The sequence below is a fragment of the Glandiceps talaboti genome, chromosome 8, assembly GCF_964340395.1.
Source record: "Glandiceps talaboti chromosome 8, keGlaTala1.1, whole genome shotgun sequence".
Taxonomy (NCBI): domain Eukaryota; kingdom Metazoa; phylum Hemichordata; class Enteropneusta; family Spengelidae; genus Glandiceps; species Glandiceps talaboti.
In genome coordinates, this window is record NC_135556.1 from 11,178,984 (window position 1) to 11,203,163 (window position 24,180).

A 24,180-nucleotide genomic window follows, 5' to 3' on the forward strand; every position below is an offset into this window, starting at 1 on the left:
TATCGATATTAACACCCACGTTTCGTATGTTAAAGGTAAGCTCACTGTTGTTTCGTTTTGAGGATGATTTAAGACACAAACGGTAATACCGTCTCTTTGTACATGTATTATTATCGCAAGCAATTTTCCCCATTAACACACCTTGTTTTAAATCATATTTGTAATGTCGTCTGTGCTGCACGTCCATACATGAGAACTACCTGTACAGAGATAGTCCAATAAATAACAGTCATTCTTATATACTTTCAGAAAGTTGCAATATCATTATATGACGTATTGATACCCTTCTAAGCTGATGTATATGTTAGCCTTGTTAATGTAAGTTGTTCTGGCATGGCATGGCATGGCTTTGTTGTGATACATTCCACAGCGTGCACGCTCGGACCTCGTCACAGACTGTTACGAACCGTCCTGCCGAACTACATCTGCGCACTGATATAATAAGAAACAGTACAGATTCTGGAAACGATATACATGTATATTGGTATTTCATGACATCACAACGTGGTACCGTTAGACATTTTGTAGCCCTGATATGTACAGACAGACACAGACAGAGTGACTGAGTGCACACCTTATATTTACTTTTTATGTGAATTATGGCTACAGGTGCTCCCGCCGTCATCATGGATAAACGAAGTCGGTACCAGTGGAAGAAAGTTCTAAAATATGTTTTCATTGCAGTGTCTATAGTTTTACTTCTATACTTGGTAAGTAAGCGGGAATAGAGAAGGGTGGTTGGTGTTGAAAGTCTGGACAGAGTTACTGTCGTCCTTCAGCTTTTACAGTAGTCTTCCGAAGCAGAGTCAGAGGTCTTGCTTGCTAGGTGACACCGATATAGTAATTTGATAGAAAAATGTATCTGTGTGATGTGCTGCTCTATAAGATGCAATGGATATGTATTGTATTAGGTTAATTCGACACACGGTGTGTACTTGAACTAAATTTTCCAAGTCTCTTATTTCCACGTCTGAATCTACATTGTAAAATACATCGTGTCCTTTATCAATATCATGATCCCTCCCCATGGAAAAGGACGACAAGAGCGCCCACAACGGCTGGTCGTTCAGTCTAGTTTGAATCATACCCCAGCAATTACTTATTAGTAATGGAAACGACAATTATGAAATGAACAATACGACCTAAGTTACTGGACAGAGATATATATCTGTATTAGCTCTGGATTTGTACGCTGTTGGGTTTCGACACGTCTTCAGTGGGAGAAGACGTGTCGAAACCCCGCAGCGTATAAATCAAGAGTTAATATCTGTATCACCCAGCGAATGAACCTTCCATTTAGCCTATGATTAATATCGATATTTGCCATCGCCCTTGTATACAATTTGTACACAAATACCACACACACACACACACACACACACACACACACACACACACACACACACACACACACACACACACACACACACACACATACAGGTTATACTGTATCATCTGATCAATCAGCCATCGAAGACATCACAACCAATAGATTTCTACCCGATCAAATGTACTAATAGAACTCATTTAATCGTTAGTCCAAGCTTCAGTTGTGTATTGCTAACCTGATAGCGTTTTGTCAACTCTAAGGCTTGGCACAGTTTTTGTAACTTTAATTTGAGTGAAGTTATGTTGTGACCATCCAGATTCCAAATGTGACGAGACAATAAACAAAAATTTTTTCAAACATCTAAACTAATTGTGGTTATATTTCAGGTAAGGTCACTTGGAACATCAGGTGGGCCTACAATTGTGCACCCAATGGTACAAAGTCAACAAACGCATGCGCAATATAAGATGGAAGAAACAAAAGAAATTATTGACAATGCACAAGTTAACGAGTTAATTCCAGTAATGTCTGCGGACAAAACCCCTGATTCAGAACTGGATCCAACACGGACAGTCGTGGAAATGGTAGCAAGAGGGGATGACGTAAATGTTGTTGATGATGATGACGACGACATTGATGACGATGTCTGGGATGAGTTCGATGAAACACTAGACACGTCAAATCCAACGAATATCGAAAAAAGTGTTGTAAGACTGCTACAGGACCCCGAAGATGTACACCTGTACGACACACTACACGTTGTCATAGAAACACGTGATGTAAATAACAAACCACGAACTCACGGTTCCGATTTCTGGTATGCTATTATGTATAATGAGTTACAGAAAACACGAATCGCGGGACGTGTCTTAGATCACCACAACGGTACATATAGTGTATACTTTTACGCTACGTGGACCGGCTATGCTTTCATAGACATTACCTTGGTTCATATCGGAAAGGCCACGCAATGGTTACGTGAAGTGTACTGGCCCAAAGAAAATAAAATTTTCTGGACTGGTCATTTCCGAGAAGAAGAACGAATGGAGCAGACTCATTGTGTACAGAGCGAAGATAGTACAACATCAGACGGGATGTGTTACTATGGAAACCCGTCCGCACTGGGAAGCACATCATTTGTATGTCGTCAACCTCCAACTCTGCCGTGCCATGCTCTTTACTCTACCGATGTCAATTTTACATCTATGGTTGAAAGTGCAAAAGATCTGGTGAAAGGGAAAGAAGATTGGTTTTCAAGGTAGTACGCATTTATGTAGGGAGCCTTCAGTAATTACGTATACAAGGGGAGGTCCAGGGAATTCAGGTCAGAATATGACCATCCTCGATTCCTGCGAGCAAAAAAGCGGCCCACCCTCAATTTCCTTTCTCTAAATCTAGACTCATTGGGATGTAGAACTGGTGACAGTGATGGGATGCTAAAATCACAAAATAAAGCAAAGTTAGACAATACAATGAGTCAAAGTAAAATGTTACTCTCCCCTAATGACATATCCTAAAATATGGCCCTCCCCCGTAAAAAGTGGCCCTCCCCCTTGTAAATTAATACTGAAGGCACCCTCAAAGCATATTCAAGGACACGTATTTAGTAGCGGTAGGTAGTTCATCACCAAGCGGCACGAAAGCACGCCCTCGTGCGGTCGAAGATGATTCAGCGCTACATTCGTCTTTGTCGACAGCTTTATTTACATTAGATTTTGAACAATATACTTGTTGAGCAGTGGGACCGATTCATTGTCATCAAACTATAAATATCACAGCTTATCAGTTAGTATTCTTGCCAGTAAAGATGAACACTTCATATTACCCAAATTTTTTCGCGTAAATTTCTACGTCGACGACCATGAACTATGCGTTCTTGATTATGACATTGTCTATCAAAGCATAGACCCTACACCAGTCTATGATCAAAGTGGGGTCTATGATCAAAGTGACCAGTTTATGTTAGAGACATTTCATGTCATTGATAATATTTTCACTATTTTTCTTCTCAGTTCCTCTGTGATGGTTGAGTCCCGTGACGTTGTAATTGTCAAGGTCAAAGGTAAATACTGATAGGTAATTTGATATTTGTTTCAAGAAACTCACGAAAGATAAAACAAGAAAACATGACTTAGGAGGACACACGAGAAAGAAGAAGAGACAAATAAACTTATATGAACGCATTAATAGAAAATTTACTCTGACAATATTCCCTCCAAATGTAAATTTGCATTTCCTTACGTATGTTTAAAATACCTTTCGCTCACAGCCTTGAAAAGCCTGGTGTAAAATGGTTCATTCTGCGTAAAAAGGCATGTCCCTATCAAGCTGATTAAAATCTGGTGTCACAGTAGGAATATTCCCCGGGGAATGTTCTCGATTCCTTTTATTTACCTTTTATTTCCTAAGAATGCTGTCAGTTGTTTTCGATTTTGCCATTCCCCGGGAGTGACAGCCTTTCCAAACGAAAAGAAAGAGGAAGTATACAAAGGAAACAGAAGTAAATACAGCGATCAAGCCGTATGCCCATATCAGATTTTAATCGGATTGGTTTTCTGTCGAACACTACTTTCTCAAAAAGAGACTGATACGATACAAAGTGTCTCATTCAAATTTTTCAACATTTGATGTTAACGTGAAGGCAACAGTTCGGGCATTTATTTCAAGTATATTTGAACAAACTGTAGAATACTTTTCTCTCATCCCAAAAGTAATATTTAGCGATATCGGCATAGCTAATAAATATTGACAATCATCCATTTCTTTCTCTACAGACATCAAAAGAACGGACCACGGGTTGGAACGCCCAAAGTGTAACGAAGTTGCGCCGCAGAGTGGTCGACAATTTCCTGGTTACTGGATGGACAGTCAGTGGACTTCATTGCTTTGTGATGTACAATCATGGCAGAAAACACCCCTCAATACCATACGAGGTTGTCTACAAAACAAACAAATTTACCTTCTCGGTGATTCAATGAAGCAATTTTATGAAGCCCTCTTAGAATTGGCTGGTTTGTTAAATTCACGGTCTCACAGACCCACGCATCATGATAACGTTCTTACAGACAAGACCAACTTCACTCTGTTCTCACCGCCATGGCCAACTGAAAGCTTGCCGGTTAAAGTCAGCGATACCAAATATGAAACTGGCGTCATTGATGAGTTGGATGACGTAGCATGCAATTATGTCATCATCATTAGCTCTTACACGTACTTTCTGCAGTGGCCACTTAAAAACTATGAAGCTAGGATGAAACTGATCAAGGAGGCATTACTTCGCCTGAGAGGGCGCTGTCCCAATACGGCCATCGTGATTAAGGGAACTAAACCAAATGAACACTTTGAGCCACTGTCGCATGTATTTAAAAGTGATTATATTTTATTTGAAATGAACAATTTGTTAAAGAAAATGTTCCAGGACAGTGGATTTTACTTTTTGGACGTTTGGGACATGAATCTGAGCTACCCTGCTCCACATAGAGCTGCCATGCCAGTACCACTAATTCGCCAAGAAGTTGCTATATTCCTGTCATACATGTGTCCGGTTACATTAAGTTAGTACGTAACGAACTGTACAGGATATAATTATGTGTGAATATATCATGGTATGCAACAGTTGTTCTTCAGTGGGCACAGCTGTTGTTGAGACGGTGCCTACAGACTGTCAGAGTTTCACCTGTCTATTGACTGACTGTGAGTCGTACTCCCTCTGTCGTGTAATGTATGTATATGAGAACGAGCGTACAGGAATCACAGATTCAGCCTGTAGACGGCCGGGCTACCAAAACTCATGATGTTACGAAGATGTCAGACCGGTTACAGATCGTTACACTGTACTTATAGAAATACGAAGTTGAACAAAAATACCCTGCGTATTTTAAGGGAAACGTGTATGATTAATACATACTATTAAATCCTTGAGGATATGATTGGCTGGGTCGAGCTCTATTTTGATCATGTTGAATGGCATAGTTGAGTTAGTATCATTACTGTTCAAAGCTCAAATAATTTGATCGGGTAGGTCTATATTTTCAGTAGGCACAAATCATGTATCAAAATGTTAGTTCTATTAAATAGATCTTAATGTCGGCCCTTTCGTCACGCCATATTCAAGTTACCATTCAGTGGCTCTGCTGTTTAATACGACCATACAGAAACCACACAAAAACTGTAAGCTTACATGCTACACTTCAAGAAAGCAAGATCTAATGAACACGTACAGTTTCTTGCAACATTTTGTCCAAATATAATGAGCGCGACACCACCATGTAGACATCATGGGTAGAATCAAACAGAGCCGATGAACGGTAACTGTGAAATTGGGTTTAGAAGAATGAGTAGTCGAATGAAACAGGAAGCAGAGTAATCGAATGTCGAACTGTACAATAGAATACAGAATTAAACATGGAAAATAGAATACAAAATTAAAAAATGGAAAGTTGAGTTGTAAAATTTCATTCAGAAATGAAAGTTCAGTTGTTTAATTGCATTCAGTTTTGGAATGACGAATTGTAAAATGGAATATAGAACAGAAAAATAGATATTTGAGTTGTAAAATTGAAATAAGAATAGCAAAATGAGGAGTTGTAATTTTGTCATGGATTGGACACCATATGGAAACAGCCTAAGTATAAAATGTGCGCTTCGGAAAGCTACCGACATTGACAGGGCTGGGTGGGCATTATGTACTCGGCGGAACGTGCATGTAAATATTGTTTACCCTATTGTCACGGACGAAGGACAATTGCAAACAGTTGCTGGAGACTGCATCTAAGGTGGGGGGGGGGGGGGGGGCTTGGCTTTACCTTGTCTTTAATTTTGATACATGTTTCCGTTTTCTGTATACTCTGGCATCAACACATTTTTTTGACTGTTTTCTATTTATACGCAACTAGTTTGTCAAACTTCCATACATAGCTGGAAATATTTTGTTCAATAAGGTGTTTAGAAACCTGCAGATTTGAGTTTTGGCGAGAACATTTTTCTCCTTTTTTGTATAAAATAGCAAAACCTTTTTTTTACGTAGTACTATTATTTAATTGTTTATTTCCCCTTATTACCATTCTGAGAACAGGACAACCCCATATATATCTTTGTACAATGTTTTTTTTTTTTAAAACCCTCAATCATTGATATTTTGTTCGGCGTCCATAAATATTGCGTTGTGTTGGATTTACTGGCGTCGGAATACGGTTTGTTGTTTCTGCACATAACTTGTCATTAGTTGTTCAAGAGTAGCGAGAATAGAACAGTCGGAGACTAAAATACTATTACTTCCATATCCTACCGCAAGAGGGCGCACCAACCACGCCCCGCTTTCCTGTCATACACATCGTAGCAGTCTTTACCGTACGAATTGCTTATTCTTGTACCAATTGATTTCAAAGTTGGGATTTTCGAAGAAATAAAAAAATGTTCTCAACAATATTGCTCCACACATATTTTATATGCATAAACATTGGGGTCATTTTGGCTGATAACGCCAATATGGAAAAGTTCCGTTCTATGCATGTAATGTAATTTCTGAAAAGCGTGTCTAGTCTTCAAGATCAGCCCACACATCACACACTTTAGAAGACTCAAACTCACAGGTCAAATAATAAACATACAACGCAACAACATTTTATATATATGAAATATTGAATATTAATTCTTTTTATTTATTGAAATAAAACACTGGTGTCAAGGCAAGGTATACTTTTACATGGAAAGGAATTCCATAGCAGCTTTCTCTTTGAAATAAAATAAAATAAAACACTGACCAAAAAAGAAAATACATAAGTAATGGCATATGAGTGGTAAGCTAGTCCAGAAAACATACAAATTATACTATACAAAAAATTTGGGAAGTAGTTTCACCCCCAAAAAATTCCCATCAAATTATAGATTAAATGAACATACTTATATATGTGTATTGAAATATTGAAAAAAGATAAAATCATAATTATGAAAATATGATAAAGTTTCATAGTAAGGGAAATTGTTACATCAGAACAGAATTATCTTTTTGCCATGCAGATAACTATATGATGCATATGGTTTGCCGAATGATAAATTTATGGTTGTTGGTATACATAGTTACAAATAAGCTATCAATAGTACATGGTCCTGTGATAAGTAAGTTGTTACTATGGGGTAAATTGCTGTTGCTATGGGTTGAAGTATCGTTGCCATGCAGCAAACTATTGTTACTATGGGGTAAATTATCATGTACATGCAACACACACATATCTCACTTTATACCGTGGATATTTCTCGTTACGTTAGCTTACCACTCTCAAATATATATATATTTATCAATTTTTGCCAAAAATACTGACTTCTGAGAGTAAAAATGGCTCATTTTGCTTTTGGGTAATGAAGGTCTTCTGAAAAAAATGAAATAAAAACAAATATTTCAAAGTAAAGATTGTACGTTTCTGATGTTGAATCTGCATCTCAAAGACAACAAAATACATAATTATTCGTGTTTTATACAAATTTCTGAAAGATGATCAACAGGATTGAATTTGAGACAATCTCTGGGATGACGACAGGCATTTGTTGTCTTAGAGACGGAATAAACATCAGAAGTAAAAAAGCTGCCGAGACATTTCTACACAAATAATAGATATTTTTCATACATGTGACACTTCATGCACATATAATACTATTTACAGGGAAAAAAAAACCAGCCACCGTTGGTTGTTACTTCAATTTTCAGACGTTTTTACACCAAAGTAAGATTTTTTAGTAAAGAGGGGACTTCTACAGTTCCTTGCCCAGTTTAAACTCATTTTATTGGGAAATATAGAAAAATATACAATTGATTATCGTAAAAAAGCAATTTCAATCAAAAGAAATTGCTTCTTGTGTCTGGAACCACTGATGTATTTTAACAAAAATTCAATAACCACATTGAAAATCCCTAACCCTAAATACATGTACAGGGAGAATACTGAACAAATTTCACATTGAAACTGAGGAGGGGGTAAAATTCCCTTCTACTCCCATAGAATATATTATAAAATAGATAGTTATGTATAAAATGATGAAAACTTTTCACGACCTGATCCTATTTTTCTTATGAAAATATGAACATTTCTGGTAAATATTCTGTACAAAAAAAGTGCACCAGAGTGTATACAGACCATTAGAAAAATGACTCACCACAGAAATGAACTGTATTCAACAAATCAAGGCATTTTGAAATTTGGTTATTGCTGAGTAGATTTTACATATTTATTGACTGAGTGGCACTCTGATTAGTTTCAATATCAAATTATATTGGCAGTTGAAAAAAAAATATTTAGGGCAAGTTTTTTATGTATTTTAATTTTGATAATCAAACCTTCATCAGTCTGTTTACTTGTTAATTTTTAATCCTATAATGGAAAGAACCTAACCATATAAATTATCTAGTAGTCTGTGGTTTGGATTTTTAATCTGAGCTCTGGTGTGCTTCATTTAAAAAGTCTCATAAGGCAAGGGTGTTTTTTTTTTTCAAGTGTCTGTTACCACTAAACTCGTCATCTCTTGCTGATGGCTAATTCATTAGTAACAGCCACTGTGAAAAAATACACCTAAAATTCCGGAGCACAAAATTACAAAAAACTTGACCTTTATAAAACGTCAAAAATCACTTCTTTGTTTTAAACATATTCTTCCAAGTTAAGGTTAGGGTCTGCTTCTAGCTTCATAGTAATATTAGCATCCTGCAACAATGCAATGTCTTTGAACACACCAACAAGGTTTTCGAAACTTGGCCCCCAATTTAATAAATAATCCCAACTAAAATGTCCGTTGGGAGGTTTGACGGCCACATGTGGAAATTCATCCCCTGACATCGGCAATGTGCTGAGCGATCCATCGCCTGAGTCTATGCCCACATAATTATAAATACGGCTTGTGTCTGGTAAATCTGTATCGTCTTCATTCACCTCTGCCAGTTTTGAAAATATCATTTTGCTGGGATCAAATTCTGTAAATTTCAATTTCTCCCGATCAACTTCAAATTCAGAACATGTAAATGAATCATTGCTTTCGTCTGTTGATGACTCCGGGGGTTCAAGAAGATTTTCTTGATTCGGGAACGGTACTCTACGCCCCCTAGGATGGTCACTACTTGACGTAGAGAAACCGTCTTCTAGTGTGCTGGGCAAACTACCAGCATGTTCATTTGGCCTTGAGGAGTTCAACATGGCCACTTCTTCAACCGACAGCCCTACTGGCTGCTCAGAGTCTAAGTCTGTACCTACAGTAAGTGGACTTTTCAGTCGACTACTAGGTCTACTGTTTGGAAGGTGTCCATTTGGACTTTTAGTCCTTCTAGAAGCTTCACTTGCAGTGCTCACATTGCTTCTAAAGCCTGGCTCACTGCGTAGCTCGCTGTGATTAATGCTTTGATCTGAGTTTGTTCTACTGTGTGATAATTCTTTTATGGGTGACGTCCGACTAAACATATTGAGATGTGAATGCGGTGATTGCCCGCGTAGTGGATTTGGACTTTGCCTTGAGGTATGATGCAAGGGACTCTGTCTTGCCCCAGGTGTGTACAACGGAGCCAACGGACTCTGCCTTGCTTGTGCAAAATGACTGGGACTCATACGATGTTTATGAATGTTTCTGTTGTACTGTTGTCTACCATCCCTGTAGCCTCTGTAGTGATATGTTACATCAATGTCTGACGGGGCAATACTGCTGGCATTTTCCAAATCATAATGTTCAACTTCTTCCATTTGTAATCCAGGTGTTATAATTTCTCCTTCAGTTATCGTTGTATCAGCATCCAAATTAATATTCCTCTTCTTCTGTTCATTTTCAATAATATCGGGTTGCTTTCCAAGAATTCCGAGTCTGGCTTTCTCACTATTTGTTGGGGAGTTACTTTTCAAGTTTTCTCCAGTGAATGCTTCGTTCACTTCCCCAACACCATCCAGGTCGACTACAGCTTGATCTTTTGTTTTATCCTCAGGCTTACGCTTTCTGCGTTTACGCACATATACAAGGCAGATCACAACGAAGAGTATAACAACGAGAGCTAAGACAATGAACACAATTATCAGAGTAATATTTGTATCACCACCACCACCACCACCTACAAGTGGCGAGCATACATGACCTCCTGAACCATCGGATATACACTCCTCATCCTCATTGCATGGATCTTCGTAGCATTCAGGAATAATTTCACAATGATCTCCAGAATAATCATTCACACATTCACAGGTGTAGCTGTTTCCATCTTTTCCAGGTACGCAAGTGCCATTATTTTGACAGGGGTCGGGCTGACACAATCCGATGGGTACACAGCTGTACGATTCCCATTCATCCAGGCAAACTTCTCCATCCGGGCAGGGATTAGATGCACAAACGTCAGATCCATCACAGCCTCCAGCACTACCACCACCGCCACCACCATCGTACGGTTCTGCTATGACCATATTATTCTCGCCAACAAATGGCATCACTTCGTCGTTTAACATAAAGGTATCTATGCAACCATCAAGCCCTACAAATAAAACAAACAACACATAATTAGTCAACTCATAATGCCATTCATACAAGCTACGGGTGTAATGCAATACTTAACAAGTATTGCATCACGCCATAGCCGGCCAGTGTTATAATTTTACCAAGAAAGGTATGCAAATAGTCTAAAATTTGGGAGAACAAGAATAACTTGTCGGTGATAGCAATAAGTATGAACATTTCTGTAAAGTTTGGCGCTCTTTGGAACTCAGAACTATTAAACTTACGGTGCTAAAATAAACAGTTCTGTAAAGCTTGCACCTTTCCTTAAAGTTTGTGGATGACAATCATTTTGTATCAAGACCACAGTATATAGGTATTCTTTTTTTCTTTTCTTTTTTTAAAAAAAGAATTTAATTTTTTAAAATAAATTTTGTTCCTGAAATTTTGTTACTAGTATTTTCTTTATAAATTCTTTGTACTTGGAATTGCTCCCAGCTCTGTAGCATTATGTGTGATAGTGTGTATATGTTTGCATAACAGATATGGGTAGTCATAACGGGTCTGTTTGATCATAAAAAATATTATGCTATAGTGGACATTTATAGAAGGTATAGGGAGATACACAATCGTACTAGTCATGCAATAAGAAGTACGACATTTGCTACCATGATAACACACTTGTACAAAGAAAAATACAGTTGTGTTTTGAATGGATGGCAACATATTTGTACATATACTTAAATGTTAAAATATTTTTCCTTGTATCCTTTGCCGTGGAAAGGATATGCACTTTGATGATGTTATCAACTTGATAATAGAGTGATAAGGGGAATAGACATAAACATCCTTTACAAAAAATTGAAAATAACTTTTTTATTTGGTAGCCATAGGATGGCGACCAGTAGTCCAATATTCCTTAACTAAAGCATTATATGTGATGTCTGTTGATCTTCCCTCTTCTATATCACCACACACACAATCAATCAGTGGTAGGGTGAGTTGGCTACCAGTTACAAATTATGACAAGAATTAGTAGTCTGAGGACGGAGAATGAAATTTACTTTTGAACCCTGAATACAATTATGAACAATTAATTGATGTTCGAATGCCCGCAGGCAGAAAATATACATTTACATACATATAATATACACAACCACCTACCAGGTATAACTTGACCTTTGTAACTCAGTGGGTTTTCTGTTCCACCTACGAACAAGTCTTGGACGGTAATACTAATAAAGTCGTGTGGCGGAATGCTGAATGTTTCACTTTTAGAATTCTTTCCGTTGAGATTTAGTGTGATAGTATAACCATCCTTTGTCAGTGTGACATTCTGCCAATGTCCGTCAGAGGCATCAACACCATCTAGGATTATTGAGGCATTGCCCAAATTACCGGAACTGAAGGTATACTTGACGTGCTTCTCTTTTATCTGAAAATGATAAATAAAATTCACTTTTTTAAAAAATCTGTATTTCATGGCAATAAATTCACTTTCATTAAAAAAAAGTAGTATCTGAAAATGGTAAATAAAATTCACTTTTTAAAAAAAATCTGTATTTCATGGCAATAAATTCACTTTCGTTAAAAAAAGTAGCACCAATGGCATTGCAGCACAACTGATACTGAAGTCCAAGCTGTTATTACAAGAGGATGTTCCTTTTAGTATGTAGATCTACCAAGCAGGTTTGATTCGCAGCTGTGCTCATAATCTATATTTTATGTGCAGTCAGATTTTATATATTATTCATATCAAATGTAATTAATTAAGCCAAATTCATACAATTTAGGTGTGAAAAACAACTGTCTAGCAGAGCTATAGAAAATGTTTGTCCAGAACAAAAGAATAATCCTACAGTATGTCATCAATATGGCCTCACTGATAAGATAACACAATGCAAAAACCTGGGATTGAATCCCTGGCCTTTAACTTCTGTACAACCTAGTATTCCATTAGTTAGACTTTCATTCGTACATGTTTATAGTTCTCAGGATTACAACGACTAATCTTACCTCTAGTATGGTAAAGAGTTGATCTGTGTCTGCGCTATAGAATAGCAGTCCATTATGATGTCTAGTGCGGAACGACAGCGATGTAGTCTGGGTGTCTGTTGCTCGTTTCTTGCGTCTAAGATTCCCCTCCAGTGCTTTCTCTCTGCGGAAACTGTCTTTGATCTTGTATTTGACAAAGCTATCACCTCCAAAGGTAAAAGATGACATTTCTGAAAAGTAACATAAATGTGCAAATTATCAGTTACGTTTACCTTTTTTTTTATGTCACTCTTGTACAGTTCTATTTATAAACCTTAAAAAACGTGGTAAAAAATCAGTTTCCATGACACAACATTTAAAGGAATGATGATTTTTGACATTATCAGCCGAGTCTATAATGCTGAACCCTAAGGAAGCAAATTTTTTCAGAAATATTTTGAAATTATAATCCATTAGATAAAACCATCAATTTGATCTTTATAGTATTGGTAAATATTTGTTGTACGGAATCTTTCCGTTTGTATTTTGTTGAATAATATGATTCTAATTTGCACCTGCATATTTCTCATTAATTGAAATACAGGTTTGGTAATATCAATGGTTCTAATTTCCCCAAACATCCAAGTTTTTGCTGAGATGGAATACTTCTTTAATGACACTACATAATTCCAATTGGCTAGAATATTTGTTCAAGCATTTCCAATTGGCCAGGACATTTATTTACACGTTTCTGATTGGTTGATATATTTGTTTACATATCTCTGATTGGCTGGTATATTTGTTTACATGTTTCTGATTAGCTGGTCATGTTTGTTTACTAGTCTCTGATTGGCTAGTACATTTGACATTTGTCACTCACCTGATTCACAATAATGTCCCATGAATCCATCCAGACATTCGCAGTGATACGTCCACCAATCATCAACACATGTTCCACCATTCTGGCATGGACTACTCTCACACAAGGTGACATCACGTGGACATTTCGCCTCCACACCCATTATGTCTAAAGGCTGTGTCAAATCATAGAATTGACCGTTGATGTAAACATCCCGCATACAACCAACAAAGTCAGATGTGGATACTTGACCTGGACGGAGCGTTATAGATTCAATTGACTTGACCCCTCCTAGGTGCAATGGTTCACCATCCAAATCCAATTGACTGTACACAACAAGACAAAAACGCAGATTTTTTATAAATAAAATTTAAAGTTGTCAGAACAGAAACACCTCTTATCATATAAACTAAATATTCATCATTGTGCATTTTCATTTAATCACTTGATACATGTTTTATGAATGATTAACAGGAGTGCCAACTGCGAAAAATTACTTGTCTCTTCTCAGATACACCGAAAGGTTCATCATTCTATATACCCGATTAATCACTTGATATGTGTTTTACGAATGATTAACAGGAGCACAAACTACGACAGAATGCTCGTCTCATATCTACATGTAGGCAGAAAGGTTCATCATTGAACATACACTGTAAGATATGTCGCACCGTTCTGTCCTCACTGGTGGGAGAGGTTGACCAATGTGTGAGGGCGCCCCGTCACGGTGTACCTTACAGACTACACTGAACACTCCTTTGGTCACTCGGTACATGTTTAAGCAAATGATTAAGAACAGCGCAAATGATAACACATCTTTCTGTCTACTTTTACATAAAGCATGAAAAAAAGTTATTCTCATGTGTACTGTTATCTCAGTGAAATACATATGATCTCCAGTATTATTTGCCTTCAAAGGAACAGTGTGAACAAAGTATTTCTGAAATCAGAGAAGAAAACTAGATAAGATAGAGAAATATGGGAAGATAAATTTATACACACTTGTAACCCTGTGAAGTGGTTTCAGCTCTGCAATAATCACCAGGGATGTTTTCGTCACACTGGTCAATCATGAGCTTACTCTCCTGAAAGATACAGACATGTAATGGATCAGTGTCAAGATTCAAATTAAATATCAAATCGCAAAAAAAAATAACCGTATGGGATGAACTCACCAGCTCATCTACAGTTACATTAAATATCCAATTTCAAAAGCAAACAGTAAGTTAAAACTTTCTTCGGAAGGAACAAATCAAGCCCATGTAGAAGAAGAGAAATTTATTTTCATAAATATCAAATTACTTCAAATCTTCCAGAACTGTTAACACATCAAGACTTGAGGCAGACCCAAGCCATCTGGAAACTTTATACGGTAGTTACAATTTGTCTTGAAGGAATTTAACAAGGTCTTTGCCCTCCCCAGGTCACTTCAAACAATGTTGGACAGCCATTTTGTTTTCAGAGATTGAATGAACCTACTGGCTTGGGGGACTCAGATGAAAAGATAACTTGACTTAATGGTGAGCAGCTACCATTGCACACAGACCATAAACGTACACCAAATTCTGGAGACAAATTCTGTTTTGATATTTTTTTTATCTTGAAGTAGGAGTTATCTGCGGGGGTTACATAGTTGTAACTTGTATGTTTGCAAACATGTAACAAACTTAAGTGTCTCATGTCAATGTAGTTTATACAGTTATTACCAATAGACCCTTGTTTAATATGTCTGACAGTGTAGTAAATTATAATTGATGATGACAAGTGCAGCTACCCAGCAATGTGTCAGGTCACAACCTTCAAGATATTTCAGATACGTGCTATGAATGGAGACATAGCACGGAGTCGGTCGACAGAGGAAGTCATAACTCCACACACTCTGGAAACCAAATCCGTTATAGGGATACCGATGGCGTTATTACTTTTGTTTGAATAATTCCATACATGTGACAATGTCTATGTGATGGATACAGCTAGTCGGGGGATGTTAGTGTTTACTGTATTGCGGTGATTAACTTTGAAGAGGTCATATAATGAGAACCATGTGTAAAGATCAAACTGTTTTACACATCTCATACACACATATCCACACAGACACACAGACACACACACACACACACACACACTGGTTGCATATCTGTCAAGCAAAGACACCATGCATCTCTTTTTTCCAGAAATTTGTTCTTTTCTGGTATGAACAGCAGACTACCAGTTTCAGCCATTTCAGCAGAAATCAAAAAGTACTTTGAAAATATATAAATGTCAGACCCTTTCAATCTTGACAGTGGCAAAGTACATTCTCATCTCTCCTTCACTCTTATTAATGTGCAGATCTGGCTCAAAAGCATTTGGTAGTTTGTTTCTTTATGATGAAAATATATGAAATGAACTTTTAATTAAGTTTTTATTAATTAATTAATTAATTTGTAATTTATTATTTATTAAGTTTGTATTAATTAATCAATTTATTAATTTGTACTTGAGACCTTATTTTTCGTACATTAACTTGTCTAGCCTTCATTAAGTAAATTTGGTGGATCTGTGATGCCAGTAAGTGAGTGTAGCAGATTCACAGCTCAAGCAAACAGACAGACAACCTGTAGACAGGCTAAGAGTCATATACACAAAATAACACGATGACAAAGAAAGTATCGCCAGAAATCGTACATATAAAGTTGTTTTTTAGTTCCACAAATCTTTGATGCACACAGATTTTACGACACCGAATAAAACCTAGAGATCTAAAAGTCAATCTCTCAGCAAGTGTTACAACATGAGGGATTAAAAGTCAATCTATACAGCTCAGCTGTACAGCAAATCTTAAAACAGAGAGATTTTTAAGTGATGCTGGCAGGAGTGTCTCATACTCGAAGACATTTAAATGGTTGTGTTGCTATAATGTGGCCCTCACAAATGCATTTATGTCAGTATTTTGACAGATGGCAAGAACTTTTAGAGGTGGAACGTGATCACCTAGGCTTATCAACATTACTTTCCATTCAACCACCCAACGATAAGAGTTATCACATTACAATTCAGTTGCCTGTATCTATGACAACATCACTCAGCTCACAGGAGGGATCTTTTCCAAACAAACAGGCACATTCTTTTGAGTCAAGTCATGTACATGTACTGTACTTTTCAAGCCCTTTCTTCATTTTGTTCTGAGACAACTACAAATAAAGTATTATGTCCCCGTTTATGATATTACAGTTTTTTTTTTACTAGCTCTTAATGTTTTGAGGAGTTGGACTGTGGACAATCATTACAAAAACAATGACATTTTGGCGTTGAACGTAATCTTACATCTGTGTGAAATTTGAGTTAAACATGTGTTCTTTCATAAATATCACCCTTTCATTTACCCCTGAGGCTTGGCTATCTGGCTCAACATATTGGCTCAACTTGTTGTGGCACATAAAACTGTCAAACCAAACATTCAAGTCTCTGAGCTACCTTTCATTGGGCCAAAAACTACTTGCGTGAAGTCCTATACCTAACGATTATACACATATTGCTAAATCACAGAATTATCATTCAATATCTTGCTAAGAGAGTAACAGGCATATCTAATAGAGCACTCTCTGTAATGATTTTTTATCACAGTTATCAGCGAAAATAAGAACTACTTGAAATTATTTATATTTGTTCATTTTTTTGAACTTGAACTTACCATGGTTCTTTCCCTTCTTGCTATGACTTCATGCCATTGTCCATCAGATACCATTTGGGTTGTACTTAGACGGGTCACACCAGCACCACTATTGTGGGAAAACCACATCTGACCATCGATGATTTCCAGTGCTACAAACTCAGAATCTGATCCCTTTGTACTGTCATGGTTGTACACCAGTAAGGCATTCTGTGAAGTTGTTGCAAACTGTAGAGTTATAATGGAGGAGGGTCCAGAGATATCCGGGTACTGTACGTAGGATAGGGACGTAAAACTGAAACTCGAGAATTCACAGAATTCACCACGTTCACCAAAACTGCAATCACAGTAGAATCCAGTATCTTGGGCAATGCATTCTCCTTCATTGAAGCAAGGTTGTGGGTTACAGGGGTCTAGCTCGATTTGGCAATTCACACCAATGTAGCCTTCATCGCAGTCACAAACATAGCTATCGATTTGATCTTCGCAATCACCATGTTGACAGGGATTACTTGCACATTCATCGATGTCTGTCTCACATTTAGTACCGGTATATCCAGGAAGGCACTCACAAATGTAAGATTGCGAATCTTTGCGACATGTCGCGCCATTCTTGCATTCATTGTCTTCACACATATCGGGCTCGTACTGACAGATATCACCGTAGTATTCCTGTGCACAAGTACAGATGAAAGCTCGTTGACTTTGGGGTGCCACGAAGATGATTGGGTCACTGTCACTGATGGTGTAGGTCACGTAGATTTCAGCATGATCGTCACATTGTCCATTATGAAGACATGGTTGCAAATCGCACGGACTGTAATCAATCTCGGCCAAGTTCACGCCGGATTCTCTTTCAATGGCGGCTTTATACGTTGTGAAGAAGCCGGCAAGTTGCGATCTTGTCATATGATTGTCTTGGCTTCCTTGTCGTACAGCTACCAGAAGGTCAAGTTTACTGTCAACTTCATACATGTCAATGATTAGTAGTGTTTCAGTTCCACTTAATTTATTGGATACACTTGTATAAAAGTCATCGTAATGGTTCTTCAGAAACGTTCCAACATCAAGACTATCACCATCCTGACTTGCCAGTTTCAATGTAACACTATTATCCAGAGAGTTGTTGGTAAATGCATGATAATCCACTTGGAAGTCTGAGTAAACGGTATTGTGTATACCATCATGGCCGCTGATGTTCAGCATGTACGTCTCAACACCAGAATGAAGTACAGAGTTCAGATCACATTTCGGTTGGATGCTGAATGTGTTAGTATCTCCATCAACAATAGTGCAGTCAAATTCGTCATCCACGTCTGGGTCTAAGGGCCGAGCTATTCCAATAGATCCACCTGGAAACGTTCCGTCTAGTGAATTGACGTAAATGACGGCAGTGCGTGGTTGGGATTCATTGTCGTTGACGTCCAGGACAATGACGTGTATCGTAGTGGTTGATGTCATTTGAGGCACTCCAGAATCACGACTTTCAACCGGTAGGTAATAATCGCTTATTTCCTCTCTATTTAGAGGTACGGTAGTAGTCAACAAACCCGATGTACTAATTAGATTGAAACGACTGCTGTATTGTGAATCCAGTAAGTAGTACGTGAACGGAGGACCATTAGACGGTGTATCGGGATCATACGCACTCAGAGTCATAACACTGGTATATGCTTGTTTGTTTTCATAGACTGAGCCGATAGTGTCTTCGGGGTAAAACATTGGGCCATTGTCATTAACATCTAGTAAGTCAATATTCACTTCAGCATAACCAGTCATTGATGGACTACCTTGGTCTATAGCAGCTACTGTCAAGTTATAGAACGGTATATCCTCACGATCTAGAACATTGGCTGTGTGGATTTCACCAGAATCACGAGCTATCATGAAGGCATTGTTATGATTACCACCTGTGATATTGTAAGTGAAAGTATGATCAGCGGGCTTGAGATCGTAATCTTCAGCAGTGACTGTTAGAACATATGTGCCGTATGTTGCATTCTCCCAAACAGAACCTTCATAGAAGTCTGGTACAAATACTGGCGGGTCGTTGGCGTCTGTTATATTCACATAGATTTCTGCTTCATCGACATCAAAGCCTTCAATTATACCTCTGTTTTTGGCAATGGCTAACAAGAGAGAACGGTCGCTGCTTTCACGGTTTAATCTGCCATGAGAATACGATACGTACACCTCTCCTGTATCATCATTGATTGCAAACCCTTGGTTAGTACTACCACCAACAAAGGCATAAATGATCCTGCCATCCTCACCGTGATCGGCGTCCCGTGCTGAAATTTTACCGATCACTTGGCCGTCATTAGCAGCTTCGCTGACTGTAAACAGGTAATGATGTTTGACAAATTCTGGATTATATTCGTTAACGCCCGTGATGTGGATGGTCACAGTGGCCGTATCATACATAGAGATGTCGATGGGATGTCTGGCTCTAATCTCTAGGTTGTATGACTTCTTCTCATTTTCATAATTGAGATTCCCCTGTGAGATAATCGTTCCATTATGCTGGAAAATACTGAAGAAGTACTGGCCGTCACCTCCATATATTGAATATTCAATATAAGCATTGCTTCCTTCATCTTTATCAGTGGCTGTGACGGAGATCACAGAGGTTCCGCTGGGAGAGTTTTCGGGAATATTTTGGCTGTAGTAGTCGGTGTCAAAGACAGGTGGATTATCGTTGACATCTCGAAGTATTACTTCAACTCTTGCACTGCTAGTCATGGTTTCAACACCAAGATCATTGGCTGTTATGATAAGGTTATATTCTTTAGGTTCAGTATCGTAGTCTAAAGGTTTGGCTACGGTAATAATACCATTTTCTGACCCGATGGCAAATTCTTCGTTGTCGTCTCCACTTGTGATGGAATATCGCACTTGACCATTTAGTCCTCTGTCGATATCAGTAGCAGTCACTTGTGTTACTGTGAACCCTAACTGTACACTTTCGTCAACAGATTGTGAATACAAAGTAGGATAGAAAACTGGAGGGTTTTGGTTTATCTCTGAAATTGGTATGCTTACTGTTGTAAAGGCATCTTTAGGAACATACCCTTGGTCATACGCTCTTACTTGTATGGCATAGATTGTTCCTGCATCTCCAAGGACAGACTGAAGGACCAGTACCCAACCTGTGTCTGATTCTATGGTAAACTTACTTGTCCCATTGCCACCAGAAATTTCATAACGTACTACAGCATTATCGCCTTCATCGTAGTCATCAGTTGCAATAACTTGGACAACCTTATCGTGAATACCTGCATCTTCTTGCACTCTGGCTTTGTAAGAGTCTTGTTCGAACTCTGGTGCATATTCGTTGTGGTCAAAGATAGTTAAGCTGACGTCAGTGTCACTCCATAGCGTTGGTATTCCACCATCGATGGCAAAGACACTGCACTGATAGATGTTGGGATCAACAGCGCCACCACCGGGTGACTGATACTCGATCTCTTTCTCCAAAACTACATCACCGCTGTTTGTGTCAACTGTGAAGTATTCACACCAAGACTTCATAGTGTAATACACCTCTCCATTCTGCTCTATGTCATCATCTGTTGCATACACAGTGGTGACGCTAGAACCTTCCGGTAGCCCTTCTGGCAAATCTCTTGCATACTCCGATGGATTGAATTCTGGTTCATTGTCATTGATGTCGCGCACAGAAATCTGCACAGTAGTGGTAACAGAATGAGATCTCCAGAGATCAGTGGCTAACAACAATATTGAGTGCCTGTCTTGTTCTTCTCGGTCAATATCATCAGCAACTGTTATAATTCCAGTTAAGTTATGAATAGCAAACTCATTTACTGGACTGTCCAGGAATTCATAGACAGTCACGGCATTCATGCCCTCATCCAGGTCTGTTGTTTCCACTCTAAGGACAAATGTGCCAACATCTGAATGTTCGAAGACAGATGCTAGAGGGTGGTAATCAAATCTTGGTGCGTTGTCATTCACGTCAATGACATTGACCTCGACTGTGGCTGTTCCAGTCAGTGGTGGTGATCCACGATCAATGGCATACACCGTCAGAGTATAAAATGCTACGGTTTCACGATCTAATCGTGTGTTTGTTTCCAACTTCCCAGAAGATGCATCAATCTCAAACGCTGTATTAATATTTCCATCAGAGTCTAAAGAATACGAGAATTCACCATTGTCGCCAGAATCCTGATCAATCGCAGTTACTGTCAACACAGACACACCAGCACTTTGTTCTTCAAATACAGATCCGTAGTAAGTGCTCTCAGAGAATCGTGGGGCGTTGTCGTTTATATCACCTACATCGATGGTTAATTTGATGAAGCTTGATAAAGCTGGTGAGGACCCATCTCTTGCTTCGACCCATAAATAAAACACTTGTATGATCTCATAATCTAAGCTCTTAGCAAGGCTGACATGCCCAGTCATTTGATGAATACTGAAGGTTTCATTGAAGTTTCCACCAGAAAGAAAATAAGTGATAGCGCCCTCTTGACCTTGCTTCGGACTGGTAGCACTAATGTCCTCAGTAACTACAGTATCAACAGGGGTGTCTTCATCAAGATCAAAAGCGACAATAGTCGGTAGAAATGTTGGAAAATCTTCGGCAGCATCAAAGTTTATGGTAACATTGGCTCTAGTAGTATGGAATCCCTCGCCCTGATCTTGAGCCTGGATTTCCAACCAGTACTGTGAGTTTTGGTTATTCATTGTGGATAGAGTCTGTATTACACCACTTGTAGCATCAACGGAGAACTTGGACATGTCGTTGCCTCTGACTTTAGTATACCGTATCTGAGCATTGGTCCCAATATCGTTATCTATTGCAGTTACAGCCTCTACAAATGTTCCTGTAACAGGAAAAAATAAATTGCAAACATCAATATATATACTGATGATGATGATGATGCATTGCCTTTGCACCATGTTCCTGATAGAAAACGACTACTTTAAACCTGGAAATTTTCGTGAAAGACTTATTTTTGTTAATTTCGCTGGAAAACAAAAATGCAAAAATAAGGACTAAAATGCCTTCTTGTACATGAACACAATGCTATAATATATATGTCAAACGTTTGTTTGTATAATATGTTGTTGTTTTTTGGTGTGTGTGTGTGTGTGTGTGTGTGTGTGTGTGTGTGTGTGTGTGTGTGTGTGTGTGTGTGTGCACAAAGGTAAGCATTTATGGTATAAATAAATGAGTGAGAATGAAATTCTGAATTCGTTAAAAAAAGAGTGAACATGGTGAATGTGGTGACGTACCTGCACTGGTACTGTCTGGTATCACAGCAGAGTATGGTGCACTGATAAACTCTGGTACATGATCATTTATGTCTTGCACAACCACATACACTGTAGCTGTGCTCGACAGTCTATCAGCTCTGTCATCCGCATTGTCTTGGGCTATTACCAGTAAAGTGTACAATCCTTGCTCTTCTCTGTCTAATCTAGCGGTGGTCAATATCTCACCAGTCAGGTAGTTGATTCCAAATTTGTTTTGTGCTGAGTCAGGATCCAGAGAATAACTACGAAATACAAACAAAGCAGAGTTATATATAGTCATAGGGTAAACATTGTAACTGGTAAACATTCCATAATATGGCTGAGTTAGCAGTTGAATCAGGTCATGTGGGGGCATTTTTGGTTCTCAGCTCTAGAGGAACGACTAACGTCAAAATCACCCACACAACTGGATTATAGGCTACAATTCTCTCAACTGCAACATTGTTAACACTTCAAAACAGACTTGGGGGTTCCCTATCATTAGTCTGTACAATGGATACTTTTTGAAACAAATAGTGACTAATGGCTGGCTATCAAGGTAACCATTTATTATAGACTTACTTGATGTCAGCATTAGTACCATCGTCTTCATCTGTTGCTGTCACTGTGATTACAGATACACCAGTGTCTTGTTCTTCTTCTACTTTAGCCGAGTATTCAGTCTGCGTGAACACTGGTGGGTTGTCATTCAGATCATTGACTTGGATTTCAAGTGTTCCTGTACCAGTCAATGATGGGTCACCTGTAATTTACAAATATTGTTAGTTAAGTTTCCTTACATTAGTAATTTAAATGTTTTGTCTTACAGATACACCAGTACTTTGTTTTTCTTCTACTTTAGCTGAGTAGTTATACGTACTACATACGTACTACATACGTACTACATACATATCAACAGTATTAAAACATTATACAAATGCACACATACATACGTACATATGTACGTACATGAATACATACATACATACATACATACATACATACATACATACATACATACATACATACATGCATACATCCATCCATCCACGCATGCATGCATACATGCATATACACACACATATACATACATACGCACACACACACACACACGCATGTGCATACATACATACATACATACATACACACACACACACACACACACACACACATACATACATACATACATACATACATACATACATACATACATACATACATACATACATACATACATAGAAAGACAAACAGGCAGGCACACAGGCAGGCAGACACACACACTAGCACATGTGAACATATGTGCATACATACCACACATACACACACTCGTACACACAATTCAATTTTTTAGCTATCTGAAAAAAATAACTCAGTTTAAAATGGTATACTATACAGTAACATATCAACAGACTTGGTAAAAAGACTGACAACAGACATTCCCACTTTCACAAAGATGCAAACGTAGATAGGTGACTTACCAGCATCATGGGCAGTGATAACAAGGTAATATCTAGCAATCTCTTCTCTGTCAAGTACCTCAGTCACGTAAACATCCCCAGTACTACTATCAATGGTGAAATAGTCGTACTCTAGGGTACGGACACGCTGCATGGCGACACCAGATGTCATCACAAACGGAGTAATAATATCGAG

General features: G+C 38.2%; 2 protein-coding genes across 2 annotated transcripts; one reads left to right on the forward strand and one right to left on the reverse strand.

The window, feature by feature from the left end:
* The first annotated feature begins 599 nt into the window (after positions 1–599).
* Positions 600–4,889, forward strand: LOC144439183 (NXPE family member 3-like). The gene is made up of 4 exons (XM_078128454.1): positions 600–710; positions 1,717–2,588; positions 3,343–3,392; positions 4,105–4,889. Exons 1-4 carry the CDS (start codon positions 600–602, stop codon positions 4,887–4,889), a joined length of 1,818 nt encoding a protein of 605 aa, XP_077984580.1.
* Positions 4,890–7,010: 2,121 nt separating this feature from the next.
* Positions 7,011–24,175, reverse strand: LOC144438572 (protocadherin Fat 4-like). The gene is made up of 9 exons (XM_078127656.1): positions 24,006–24,175; positions 23,110–23,290; positions 22,528–22,790; positions 17,287–22,115; positions 14,616–14,698; positions 13,635–13,939; positions 12,797–13,005; positions 11,945–12,215; positions 7,011–10,820 (listed from the first exon to the last, which is right to left on the reverse strand). Exons 1-9 carry the CDS (start codon positions 24,136–24,138, stop codon positions 8,962–8,964), a joined length of 8,133 nt encoding a protein of 2,710 aa, XP_077983782.1. The 5' UTR covers positions 24,139–24,175; the 3' UTR covers positions 7,011–8,961.
* Between the last annotated feature and the right edge of the window lie 5 nt (positions 24,176–24,180).